The 13,738-nt window shown below is 42.7% G+C and overlaps 1 protein-coding gene across 8 annotated transcripts in view; it reads left to right on the top strand.

Annotated features, from left to right (window-relative positions):
• Positions 1 to 13,738, top strand: part of LOC121943362 (RNA-binding protein Musashi homolog 2-like) — a 133,689-nt gene that overhangs the window by 108,114 nt on the left and 11,837 nt on the right. For 5 of the 8 annotated variants that reach the window (XM_088078479.1, XM_088078474.1, XM_088078476.1 and 2 more), the window contains exons 10-11: positions 1,714 to 1,788; positions 10,480 to 10,602. In XM_088078479.1, coding sequence (XP_087934605.1) covers positions 1,714 to 1,788; positions 10,480 to 10,602 — 198 coding nt within the window. The remainder of the gene's footprint in view (positions 1 to 1,713; positions 1,789 to 10,479; positions 10,603 to 13,738) is intronic. The other 3 variants (XM_088078477.1, XM_088078481.1, XM_088078478.1) reach the window with 1 other exon arrangement.

Raw genomic sequence — 13,738 nt, 5'->3', positions numbered from 1 at the left:
CATAGGAATGAAAGGCGCCATCTTTGGTCTGCTGTATCATTAAGGTTTATGACTTGAGCCTGTGCAGCTGCAGTAAGGACTCAGCCTTTTTGGCTGTTTTCGGTGAGCTACTTGGGTACTTCTGTGCTCTCATGATTATTTTAAAAAATACAACCGCTGTGTCTGTAAATACAAACTCCAAACCATCAAAAGTCAGCGCAGAGCTGTCAAAGCTGACTGACAGCTGAGGAAGCTGTGATGCAGCTGTGATGCAGCCGTGCTGTCGTCATCACAAACTGACATTGCTTCAAACAACGGTTCAGAGGAAAGGACGCCTCATTTCTGGAAAACTCGTTTCCTCTGGTCCACTGTCTTTGCTGCTTTCTCTGCTTCTCCCTTCTCATCTTTAGGAAGAAAGGAAATGATGCAAGTGATGGAGAAGTGTTTGCATTTAGTGGATTGTGATGTAACCTTTGTCTTTGTGTCTGCTGAGTCATGTGGGCTGTGTTTGCGGAGGGACTATTTCATTTGTTGTAGTGAATTCTCTTATCATTTACAATAATTTGGCTATTAAGACAGGTTTTGTGGGTTTTTCACCTGTGAAAAATGTGCTCTGAGCAGATGGCAGCAGTGTTTCATATCAGCAGGTCTTAGTGAACCTGCAGTAAACTCTCTGCAAAAGTGTGGTGCACATCGAGTGGCCTTTTATTAGGACCAAAAACCGCTCTGAAGTCGTCAAATACCACTGCTCTTGCAGTTCTCCCGGCGTAAGATCCTGACAAAAAAGCCACCTTTCGTGTCCACACAATAAACCGCTAAAGTGAGCAGCGGAAACGTGGCCAGACAGCATCTGCCATCATGATACGCAGGTTGTCGGTATCAGTTGAGAATAAGGCTGGATGGAACCTGTTTGCGTCCCGATGACGAAAGGTGTCAGATCAAAATGCTGCTGGTAAGAGGTAACATACGGAGCACGAAGGTCCCTATAGGGCGGGTGTGAGGGGCAGTGGATGGCGCCAACAAACTGCTGACTTTCATGTCGGAGTCTCGTGTTTGCCTCCTGTCTGTTGGTTGCATCGGTTGCAGAGTGCTTTTGTTGTTTAAACGTAACCACGTGCAGCATCATCCCGCCATGTGCTTTTGTTGACATCATGGTTGCGGCATCCTGGAGCGTCAGCAGGAGACGCCTAAAGTTACCGAGAGGGTAACATGTCTACGTGCAAGTCCACTGCAAAGCAGCAACATGTGACGACTTGGGATGAGAACGTGTTGGTAGTGATGATGCTGCGTAATCAGCATCATAATGTGCCACACCTGTCAGGTGGATGGCTCATTTTGGAAAAGGAGGAGCGCTTAACTACCACGGATTTTAACAAATTTGCCACCAAAATTTGAGAGGAATACCTGCATAAAAAAAGTCATAGATCTTTAACCTAAACCCGTTAAAAATGAGAGCAGAAACAAAAGCGCAAAGTTAAATTTTTGTTGTACACTCGGATATAAAGTCAAATATTTAGACTCAGATGCAAATCTCTCACCGTGGCTACAATGGCTGATACAGTTTTTATTATTATTATTATTATTATTTATTATTTATTATTTATTATTTATTATTTATTATTTATTATTTATTATTTTATTATTTATTATTATTATTATGATTATTATTAGCAGATTTATTATTATTTTATTATTGTGTTTTCTCTTAACGGTCATATCTCACCTTCTCTCCAGGTTATCCGAACATTGTAGCAACATACGGCAGAGGATACACTGGTTTTGCCCCCAGCTACAGCTACCAGTTCCCAGGTAAGTTTTCTTTAAAATGTTTGATTCCTTTTTTTCTTTTTTTAACCCTTTATTCACCATTTAGTGCATACATACATGCGCATCTCAGAAAATCAGAATATTGTGAAAAAGTTAAATTTTCTTCGTAATTTGATTCAAAAACATAAACTTTCACATATTATGTATTAATTACACATAAATCCAAATATGATGATTATGGTTTATAGCTCATGAGAAACATAAATCCAGTATCTCAGATTATTAGAATATTTCCTAAGATCATCCAAAAACTGATACAGCACAAAAATGTCCAAATTCTGAAAAGTATGTTAATTTCTATACTCAGGTTGCTTTGAAAGCAGCCTCAGCTGCTCTGTATTTTTGGGTGTTTCTTGTATTCTGAAATATGTTTGTTTTGGGATTTTTTTTTAATACATTTTTTTCATTTTTCTAGCTGTAGGCCATATCATTAAAATAAAATAGAAAAATGCTTGAACAATTTGGTTTATGTAATGAGTCTAGAATATATTCAAATGATACTTTCTTAAATAACTTTTCCACAATATTCTTTTTTTGAGACACACGTGTATAACCAAATACAAAGTCAACAAAGCAATGATATGGGATTGAATAGTTTACAAAAAGTAAGAAGCAACTACAATAAGAAACATAAATATACTTTAAAAAGAAAAAAAAAAGAAAAAACAAAACAAAAGATAATGCAAACAAACAAACAAAGTGTCAATAGCCTGAGTTTAGTTACATTTCGTGTAAGAGTTTTCAGGATGAGTTTAGTTTGGCAATTTCTCTTTTAACATGCAGTCACACACACACACACACACACACACACACACACACACACACACACACACACACAGTGTCAGATCTCAGCAGGGTTTTTCAGGATAAACGCGTCTGTTGTCACATCAACCCTCCCCGAAGAGCTCTGCTAAAAAGACGAGTCTCCCTTCATAGCGATCCACACACAGCAGTCTAATGTCACTGAAATGCAATCCCCCTTTTCTCCCCAAATTTGATTTTAAAGATGACACTAAGCTATTATTTCCTCATTCAGTGCCTCTAAATACCTTTAAAATCGGTAACGCCGGAGCTTCTCCAAAGCTCGTCATCAGCGCTCCTGATTTCATGCTTTATTTGGCAGAGTTGGAGGTGGGCAGCTGTGCCAGCTCTCTGTCAGGCTCTGATGCCAAATATGAACACACTGGAAGTAAAAGTGTGTTGTTATTATCATTATTATATACATCTTTTAACACATATTGTATTCAGAATCACACATGTTAGTATTTGTTGATTAACCCCTTAAAACCTAAACAAACAGTGGTTTTTTGTGGGTTTTTTGTTTGTTTTTTTGAAAAATATTGAGAGAAGGCAATGAGCAGATTGATAAGAAATTACTCAAGAAAAGCACAAAATTTGGGGGGAAAAAAAGGAAATCGACAAAAAGGTGCTGGATGCGTTCGCGTGCAGTGCACAGAACACTGCCAGGCAGAACTGGTCGCTTTTGCACGAATACTGAAGGACAAACAAGTTTGCTTTTTCGGCAGGTGGGTGGGACACAATGACACAACTAAATACTGTCACTCTAAACAGAAGAATCACAGCCTTCAACTCACAAATCAATCATTTAGGAATCTATGCAAAGCCCAGAAAAACACAGGAAGTCCATGTAAACGCCACGGAGACGAACCGCAGCCGCAGGAGTCGAGTTCAAAGCTGACAAACCTCTGAGGCGAAGTGCTGAGAAAAGACGACGCTGTTTTCCAGCAATTTGTCAAGGTCACCCCTGCGCGGAGCTGCCAAAGCGCTCACCACAGCCAGGACTTTTGTAAACTCTCCACGCCGCAGCGTCTCCCTCTCTCGACCGCATTAATTAAAAAGGTTGGAATGGAAATGAAGTGAGAAACGGAGCCGTGCTGGAGGAGTCCCGCGGTGTGCAGAGGCCCGAGGAAACGGGATTAAAATACGCCGGCCTCGAGACGGTGCTGCCTTCAAGGCCACAGACCACAGCGCACCAGGGAACACAGCAGGCCGCTGTCATTCTTCACACACACACACACACACACACACACACACACACACACACACACACACACACACACACACATACACATACACAGCTGATGGCCCACTAGGGTTGGCCAAGACAGCTTGTCAAATTCCAGCCTCCTCCAACTGTGATATCTCCTCCAGCTGCCCTTGCTCGTCCTCCACGTGTTTCCGATGGCGCAGCTTCGTCCCCTGAGCGAGGCATCAGGGCTCGGGCCCCGAGTGTGGAGCTGTGATTACAACCCGTTCTCACTCCGAATTCGTCAAATGGCGCCGCTCTGTCAGCGCTTTCGGTGTACGAGTGTGACACCAAAAGCCAACTTCTGCGTCCACATGCAGCGTGCACGGACGCGTCAGATGAGAACGTTGTCACGTTGTCACGTTGTTACGCTGGTGGACAGCCGGATGTCAGCAGGCGTGTCCACGTGAGTCGACCCGACCGAGCCTCTAACTGAGACAGGCCTTTAATTGAAGTTTAAGGGTATTTATTTATGAAATTGTATTTGTTTAACCTGCACCCCGTATGTTCATGTGTGCAGTGCTGTTTAATATTTGTGCTCTAACGTTCATAATATATAATTTCTAATTTCAGTTATGTAATAAGGGGTGGGGGGGGCTACATGGGTTTCTGATGTTTCATTTTATTTTGTAAACATTTTTACCTGGGAAGCTTTAACTAGTGCTATTTAAATAAAATTATTATTTATTCATTTATTTTATTTATTAATAATTATCATCAGGACCATAATGTTTATTGGTCATAAGTCATAAAAATTTATGGTAATAATAGTAATTGATAAAATAAATAAGTGAAAGAAAAAAAGAGAAATAATAATAATGAAAAATACTACTAATAATAATAAAATAAGATAAATAAATCGTAATAATAATGGCGATGGTAATACAACCATGCTCAGTGTATGTGTTGCTCTGTAGCTCTGCAGTTCCTCTCCGTCGTCGTCAGCTGCACAGGCTCTGCCTCACTATCACAATAGTCGGTCGATCCTTTCATTCCTGCCTCCTCCAGTCTGGGACTCTTTCTAAAGACCCCGTTAAGGGTTTGCTCTTAATCCCCGCGGCTCCTCCCGTGAAATGATTTAGCCCTTTTTTCCCTCCTCTGTTCTTCCCACTCGTTCACTTTCCCTGTGATTTCCTGATAGCACCACGGCGACCTTGGTGCTCGGACGTTAAAGGTGAAAAGCCTCTTTTTTTTTTCTTCCCCAGTTTCCCCCTCAGCGGTGTGAGGGATTTAGAATAGTTGGCTCGCCGCGGAGGTTAAAAATTGACTGTTGAGAAAGCAAGGAGCTCATCTTTTTCTGAAGCACTGCCCGTAATCCTCGCCAGGGACCCAATTCAGAGGAGGTCAAACAAAGTGGCTTGTGTGTGTGTGTGTGTGTGTGTGTGTGTGTGTGTGTGTGTGTGTGTGTGTGTGTGTTTGTCGTACCGGCTGTTTTTGGCTCCATTGAGCACTGTGTTATTACGGCATCTTTACATTCAGGCGGATTTAAAGTCAACTTCTTTCCATCGTCTTGTCCTGATTTCAAAGCTCATTTAATGCTTCCCTGAATGTTGTTTTTGACGTGTTTGGGAGACGCAGCGACTGATGGCAGCAGTCGTGATTTCACTTCATGCTCGTCTGTCGGTATTGCGTCGGTATATTTGCTGTAAACATGTCATTCTAAACCGCTTTCCCGGGTTTCATTACTGATTTCTCTTTGTGTTGGTCTCAGTTTGTGAGCGACTCCCGTTTATTCAGCTCGTTCTCACTCCGAACTCGTCACACGGCGCCGCTCTGTCAGTGCTTTCAGTGTACGAGCATGACGCCAAAAGCTACCGTCCATGTCCAACTGGAACGCGGTCGGACAGAACCAGAGGTTTTGTCGGTGTTTTATTGATGTATAAAGGTTTGAAATACTTGCTTCCTCCCTATATTTCATCCCTTTCAACTCTGAACCTCGGTACGTGGTCGCAGAATAGCTCGTTACTTCACGTTCCCCAAATCAGAAGTGAACTAGTACAAAACTGTCATTTTCTTAGAGCGCAACTTATACATGGAGCAATCTGCAAAAGAACTTAAACTCTTCCACTGTTACGGTGTTTAAATGTCTTATTTCAGATCTTGTTTTAAGTGAGCGTAAATGTTTTTAATTATAATTCCACATATCATGTATTTTTATCTTTAGCTATTAACATCGCTGTTATAGTTTGTTGTTTTGTATGATTCTATATTTTTTAAACTGTTTTTTGTTTGAATGTTTTAAATGTCTCGTTCGCTCTGCATGGTTAAAAATGAGGGTCCCTCAATGATTTCCCGGGTCTTAAATAAAGCTTTGAATGAATAAATGATTGTACGCTGGCGGGTGGTCAGAAGGTGCCGGGCCCAGGCATGAGAACGTGTCGTGTCTCTAGTTTTTGCTCATGTGTCGGAGTCTTTGCACACGGCACAAAACCTGCCCTTATAGAGTGTTCAGGGGGACGTTACCTGTGCTAACCAAACCAAGCAGGTGTGCCAGGCTCTGATGCAAATTCACCATAGTGGCCAAAAGTGGATATTGACTGGAGAGATAGACGTGACAGTATACCGTGCTGCAGTGACGTTGCATTTGGACTGCTTGTCCATTCCTGTGGTGGGACGTCTGCTTAACGCATCTTTCGCAGCTTTCTCTGGCTGCTTTCCCGACCTTGATACAAACCAATTTTCTCTTTGTATTTGTCACAGTCCATTTTTGGTGGAGGACACGTCGGCCTCTGATGAGAGCTGAAGGTTGTGGCGCTGCAGTGCGTGCCTGTTTATGCGTGTGTGTGTTAGTGAAGCGCCAAGGTCACAGACTCTTAGAAACAACTTCCTCTGCAGACCCGGCTAATATAAAGCCCCCCCACCTTTCCTTCTTCTCTCTTTCTGCTTACCTGTTTGTTGAGGACCATGCCTGGAATTGATGTTTCAGTTTTGATTAGGGCCTAATCAGTTATGCAAACAGATATCATTGGAGACACACACACACTCACACACACATCCTTGTACTTCCACCTTTGTGAGGACCCTCTTTGAAATAATGCATTCCCGAGCCCCTGAACCCCAAAAGCAAGTGTTAACCTTCAAACAGTCCTTTGAAGAAGTGAGGAGCAATTAAAATGTCCTCACTTTCCAAAAAATGTCCTGACTCTGCTGTTAAGATTTTTTTTTTTTTTTTTTTTTTTTGGTCCTCACTGCGTATCGTACAAAAAACCCCCCACACAACATTTTGTACTTATATCTTTGTGAGGACCCTCATAGAAATAATGCAGTCCCGAGCCCCTTAACCTAATATTAACCATGACAACTAAATGTCTAACTACTAACGCCTACCCTAAACTCAGCCTAACCCTAAACCCAGGTTAAACGTGAGACTAACACAAAGTCGTCTGTAGAAGTCCAAAGAAGTCACTTTCCACCTCTGCAGATGTGTCTGTTTCAGACACTTTGGTGCTTTGAGGAGAAGCTGCGCTCTGTTTGTCTGTCTCACTGCGCTGCTGTTGGACCATCAGCTGTTTGATCCGCGATAATGAAATGCTGTGGCTGTCAAACACTCAGCTGTTCTACAATCAAACACTTCTGCCCTCGCAGCCCAAAAGTGTGAGACGCACAGCAGATGCGTGGGAGTTGGCAGCCACGGTGGGGAAAGGGGTAACAGAATTTTTCAATAACAGAAATACCAAACATGTGCGTAATACGTGCTGGTGCTGGCTATTGGACATGTCCGCGCTGGAGCGGGCTGTCGCAGATTTCCGCGCTTGAACGGGTGGGCTGGAATGGGCTGTTGCACATTTCCGCGATGGAGCGGGCTATTGGACATGTCCGCGCTGGTGCCAGCTATTGGACATGTATGCGCTGGAGCGGGCCATTGGACGTGTCCGCGCGCTGGTGTCGGCTATTGGACATGTCCGCGCTAGAGCGACTGAGAGTCGACAGCCTTTTGCAACATCTGCGTGATGTTGAAATTCAAGGAGAGCAAGGCAGCTGGAGGTCGCAGGCTTTTAAACCCTTACTGGCAGGACGGAGGAGAGGGAAGAAGCCTTGTTTTTTCACAGAGAATGTGTCAACAGTAGCTCATCTATTTCGAGTAGAGGGATGGATGGCTGTACCAATTGGATTCTCGCTGTGCCTTAATGCCTTCCAAAATAGCTGTGTGAAATGCACCATTAGCTCAGAGTGGAGGCATCCAAAATAGCCTCTCTGTGTGTGTGTGTGTGTGTGTGTGTGTGTGTGTGTGTGTGTGTGTGTGTGTGTGTGTGTATTCAGCAATTCGGCGGTGATGTTGTGCATTGTGGTGTCTGTTTAGTCCTCACCATCAGTCTCCAAATATCACAAATGAAGGAGAGTGTATTTTTTGGAAAAGTGAAATAATGATAAAAGCTGGAGGTCATATCACTAACACGTACACACACACACACACACACACACACACACACACACACACACACACTGTGTAATACGGGACTTGAGGTGATTACGGCAGTGAGTGGACACACGCCGGAGCGACGAACTGTCTGATTAAACTGTCTCACCTGAATCAAACCGGCTGCCAAAGTGTGAAAACAGACTCTGATTTCGGTGAAAACACAGAGATAAATGTTCATGATATGAAGCATCTGCTCAGGGCGTATCATGAAGACCAAGCTAACAGATTAGCAAACAGTGTGCAGGAAAATGTTTACGCAGTGCTAGGCAACAGCTGTAACTTCCAGCGGTAACTATTTGTGTCGGCGGAGCCAAAAAAAATCATTAAATAGACCAAGAAATCATAATTTTTTGTTGCTTATTATTGCTAACTAATAAAGGACGCTTGCAGAACTGTTGTATATAAACAATTTCACACAAGAGGGAGTGATGTTATACTGTATATCATCGTGGCTGTGATGACATACAGTATAACATCACTGACTTAGTGCAACTTGTCCAATAACCGTCGTGTTTCCCATGCTCTCTATTTATTTCTACATATATTTAGATTTACATACATATATCACTTACGGGTATGAATGTGTATGTGGTTATGAGTATGGGTGTGCTTGGGCTTGTGTGTGTACTTATGTATGTGAATATACTTATATTTTTTATATTTTATTCATGCTGCAAACTGGACCACTCAACGAAATTTTGTTGTATACCCTGCAATAAACAATAAAAGGTCTATCCATCTATCTAACATCACTCCCTCTCGTGTGATATCGCTACAGTGCCGCAGTTGCTGTGGACTGGCCTATATCATCTCCTCTTCCCACAGTCCACCACAGAACCACAGAACAGAACACACAGAACCAATTCTTCCCCAACAGCGTTGTTAGTTTGCTGTGAATCTTGATGTCCGCAGCATCGTAGCTCTGTGGTCTGTGTCTCAGTCAGCCGCCACGTCCACTTTCTGAAACACTCCCTCCATCTGCAGGCAGACACAAGGTCTCCTGGCTAATGATGAGGGAGTGCGTCCCCTTTGCCAGAAGCTGATGGGGATGATGTTCAGAAGAACAAACAATCACTGTTCCTAAGTGAGCGCTGAATCACAATCCTCCACATCCTAAACCCTCGGCTGCACGCTGTTCCCTGTTTGTCAGAGAAGAATGAGCGCAGACCGGTGTAGACAATATCCAGTGAGTGATGAGTCTGGAGGGCCGACTGTGTTGCCATGTGTCATTCATTTCGTTGGTTTACACGAGAGTCTGCAAAAACATCACAGAGAGTCAAAGAATGATGTTGGATTAACTCTTTCCCAGACAAAGTATTATCACTGAGTTGCCAGCCAGCGCCAGCGTTTTGGTCATATTTATTCATCTTTCAAGACCTCCATAATATTTTGTGTTTTGAATATACAAACAATGAATACATCAAGATTAAGAACAGATCTTGTGCTTTCATAAACAAACACAAAATTATTCTAGCTTCTTCTGTTCTTTTTTTTATCAACATCTGAAAAGAAAAATAAATAATAATAAAAGAGAAGAAATTATTAGAGCATAATTGTAAAAATAATAGTGAAAAATGTCCCAGAAACTAACTATAATTCTTAATAAGAAGTATTACATTTTTAGCACTTTATTTTTTTATTTTTCCTTATTTGTTTTATTTATTTATTGCCATTTCCTTCACTTTTTTCAAACAATTTTTCTCCAGCTTTTTACCTTATTTCTTGCAAGTTTTTTTGTAATTTCTTGTTAATTGGCTCATCGCTTTCCTGCCATCAGTTATCTTGTACTGCATTCATTATCAATAATAATACTAATAATAATAATAATAATAAAAACAGAGAGAAAATTATTAGAAAATAATTTTTAAAAAACTGTGAAAAAAATCTGGTAAACTAACTAATTATGTATTTATTTCAGGTCATTTCCTTGTTTTATTTATCTATTGCCATTTTCTTTTTTTTTCAGGCAATTTTCTTGTAACTTTTTACCAACTTTTTATCCAATTTTGGGTAATTTCTTGTTAACTGGCTAATTGCCTTCCTTCCATGTTTTTATAAGAAATTAAGCGAAGTTGTTCAAGGAGGTTAAGCAGGATTAAAAGCTGATTGTCACAGTTTCCTCAAATAATTCTGAACATTTAAATAAAGAAAAAGAAAAGTCGATGAATAAATGAGTCCTGAGTGTCCTCCTTTGTCGTTCCTTCAGGCTTCCCAGCGACGGCGTACGGACCGGTGGCGGCGGCGGCAGTAGCAGCGGCTCGTGGCTCAGGTAGGGCGACCCGTGGAAGAGGCGGCGGCTACACGGCATACGGGCAGAACGCAGGGGCAGGTAAACGCTCTGTCGGTATTCTGTGTGGCCTGACCTTCTCTCCATGTAGATTCTCACCTCTCTGGTCCGCCTTGCTTTTCCTCAACCTCTCACACACACACACACACACACACACACACACACACACACACACACACACAGAGTTACTGTATATGTACTGCCTGTAAAGTCGAGGTTTACTTTGCTGACGGTAAAGATACAGTAACGTTTCGTAGGTTGTCTGAAGAGCTACGGTACCTGCCAGCTCTGTGGATGGATTATGATTGTGTTTGTGTTTTCTTCTGTACGTCTGCTTGCACGAATAAGTGCTTCACATTGCAAGTAATTAAAAAAGTATTTCAGCAAGAGCCAAGTTACAAGTTCTGCAGCTTGTGTGGACAGCTGTCGACTTTAGACAGCATCAGATGCTTGTTAAACAGACGACTGAAAAAACAGGCCTGAAACACTTCCTGTTTTATCAGAGAAAAGGCGGGAAGTAATGTGAAGTGACATTTCTGGCAGATTCATAAATTTACGCAGCGACGCTGCATATGTAAACACCACAAGCATGAAACACGCTGCAGCTCGGCGAGGCTGCCATCACACACTGCTGACGCGTGCTGTGTGAAACGCGCCAGTCCAGGGTAGTGTGGAGATTTGTGGCTGTGGCGTCCTCTGTGGACCTGTTAGCTCTGTAGGCAAACCGGTGTGTATTGAACATGAGTTGAGATGATGTGAGTCGGGACCAGTTAGCGCCACTGGATGCCCGCCGTGGTCTCAGCTGACGCCATCCAGCAGTGTATCATGGGGACATAAAAGGTGGTTTTTGGCATCGATGCCAAAAACACTGCAAAGCGGCGGTATTTAACAGTTACAGAATGAGGTCGGGCTGCTGCTGCGTGTTTGTGAATGAAAATAATAAGTGTGCTTAGCCCCAACATGACAACACCACCGAGGGAAGAATGGAAAAGAACCAAAAAATGACACGAGAGAAGGCTAAAATTAGATTTAAATCACGGAGGCCAAAAATCTGCCGTCAAAGATCAGAGCGGTCGCACCAACACATACCGCAATTTACTGTAAACTCGGTCAACTTTACTCTTTAACTGTTGGATTCGTCCAAATAGTGATATGGATTATGCATGTGTTATTGTCTTGTTGCATGTTTGCTTGTCAGCGTGCTCCGATATCTACGCAGCCAAATCTGCACATATAAATGTAATGATAAATACAGAGTTAGAAACGGGGGAGGAAAGGAGCTGCTCGACCTGGAGGATCTACACACACCTTTATAATGGTTTATCAGGGCACCAAATAAGCCGACATTTATTCTGGATTATTTATGAGCTGCCAGATTTGGCTAAAAAAATGTTGATTAGTCTGTGATTCAGCTTGAAGATGGCCTTTTTTTCCAGGGAGAAAAACCACCACAGGGAAAATTAGAAAAGGGCCATCATTTTAAAACTATCACAGGAAATGAATGAAGCTATCTGCAGATTGTTAAATCCCAGCGGCCGTTCTGAAGCATTTCTGACATTTTTCGGGAAAGACTGCGACTGAAAATGCTGAATTTAAAAAATGAGCGTGACATGTTTTGTTGCAGACTTTGGGTGGAAGTGTTTATGTGTACAGCTGGACCAGCTGGTGTTTCTGACACTGCGAGGTCAGCGAGCCACCAGCAAGAAAACACACACACACACACACACACACACACGTTAGACTCATGACAGTTTTGCCTCAGGCAGTAGATTGTGCAAACTGTTATTTCTTAGGTTAATACTGTCCTATTGCCAACTCCCCCAACAACCACCACCACCACAACACACACGCACACACACACACACGCACACACACACACAGTATCTGCACGTAAGGTCTTTTTTAAATGCTGGCCTCCTTTTGCTTACATCAACAAACACATAGTGTGTTTTTGTGCTGACAGGACAGATGCTGAGTATTTTCTCATCTAGTACACACACTGAGGAGACACACTGAGGAGACACACTGAGGAGACACACTGAGGTGGGGGTGACGGAGTCTCTAACATGGACACACGTTGAAGCCTCTGATTAAAGAAGAGAAAAATATTTATTAGTGTGTTTGAAGATTGATGCCATTACATCACCGGCTCTTTGACACTGTACATCAGTCATGAGCAGCACCAGAAATTAAAACAAAGCCCTGCATGAAATTATGTTTTATTTTAAATACTTCTTAATGTAATATATAATAATGTATGAGGCATAAAAAAACATTCATTAATTCATCCAGATTGTGCCAGTAGGTGGTAGTAGTGGTAGCAGTAGGCTTAGACTCACCTTTTCCCGCCAGCATTTTCCAGTTTCTTCTGGGCGATCCCAAGCCTAGAAACCACCAGTGTGTTCTGGGTCTACCCTGGGGGTCTCCTACCAGTTGGATTTGCCTGAAGGAGACGTCCTGATCAGATGTCGAGACCCAGCCCGTTCACCTTCCAAAGCCGTCAAATACTGCACTTTTGCAGTGCTTTCAGTGTAACGTCAAAAGTGTCTGCATTATTTGCCGCTGCAGGGCGTCAGCTGAGAACAATACTGGACAGAACCAGTTGGTTTGTTATTATACGCCGCCGGACAGCACCTGCCACGGGAGCATGATATACAGATGGGCAATGTTACTTTGAGAACACAGCCAGACTGAACCGGGTGCGTCTACATAATGCGCCCAGCCCGTTCTCGTTCCAAACTCTTCGGCGTATGAGTGTGACGCCAAAAGCCACCCTCCGGGTCCACAGGCAGTGCACATAGACGACGTCAGATGAGAACGCGGTCGGACAAAGTTTCAGAAGATGACAATCAGAAGGTAGAAGGTAGATTCATTCGTCCATTTAAAGAAACAGAATAACATTTGTCCTTGATTCTGCTCCATCTTTGGAGTTGAAGGATGAGTTGAGCCACTCTGATAATTCTTACCGGTTTCTTTGGGCATGTTGCTGCTGATGGCATCATTCAATTCCTGCAGTGCATTTTTTAAAGTTGTGTCCTGTCGGCTCTGAACAAGGTCCACCCATCCAGTGCAACAGCTTGATCCGGGATGTTAGGGGTTAACCATGTCTCTGTGAAGATGTGTGCAGAGCAGTCTCTGATTTCCTGTTGCTGAGTGAGCCTCAATCACATCTCATCCA

The sequence above is a fragment of the Plectropomus leopardus genome, chromosome 6 (assembly GCF_026936395.1).
Source record: "Plectropomus leopardus strain MGB_pleo_1.0 chromosome 6, ASM2693639v1, whole genome shotgun sequence".
Taxonomy (NCBI): Eukaryota; Metazoa; Chordata; class Actinopteri; order Perciformes; family Serranidae; genus Plectropomus; species Plectropomus leopardus.
The sequence above is the reverse complement of the archived record's forward strand: the minus strand, read 5'-3'. Positions and strand labels throughout refer to the sequence as shown.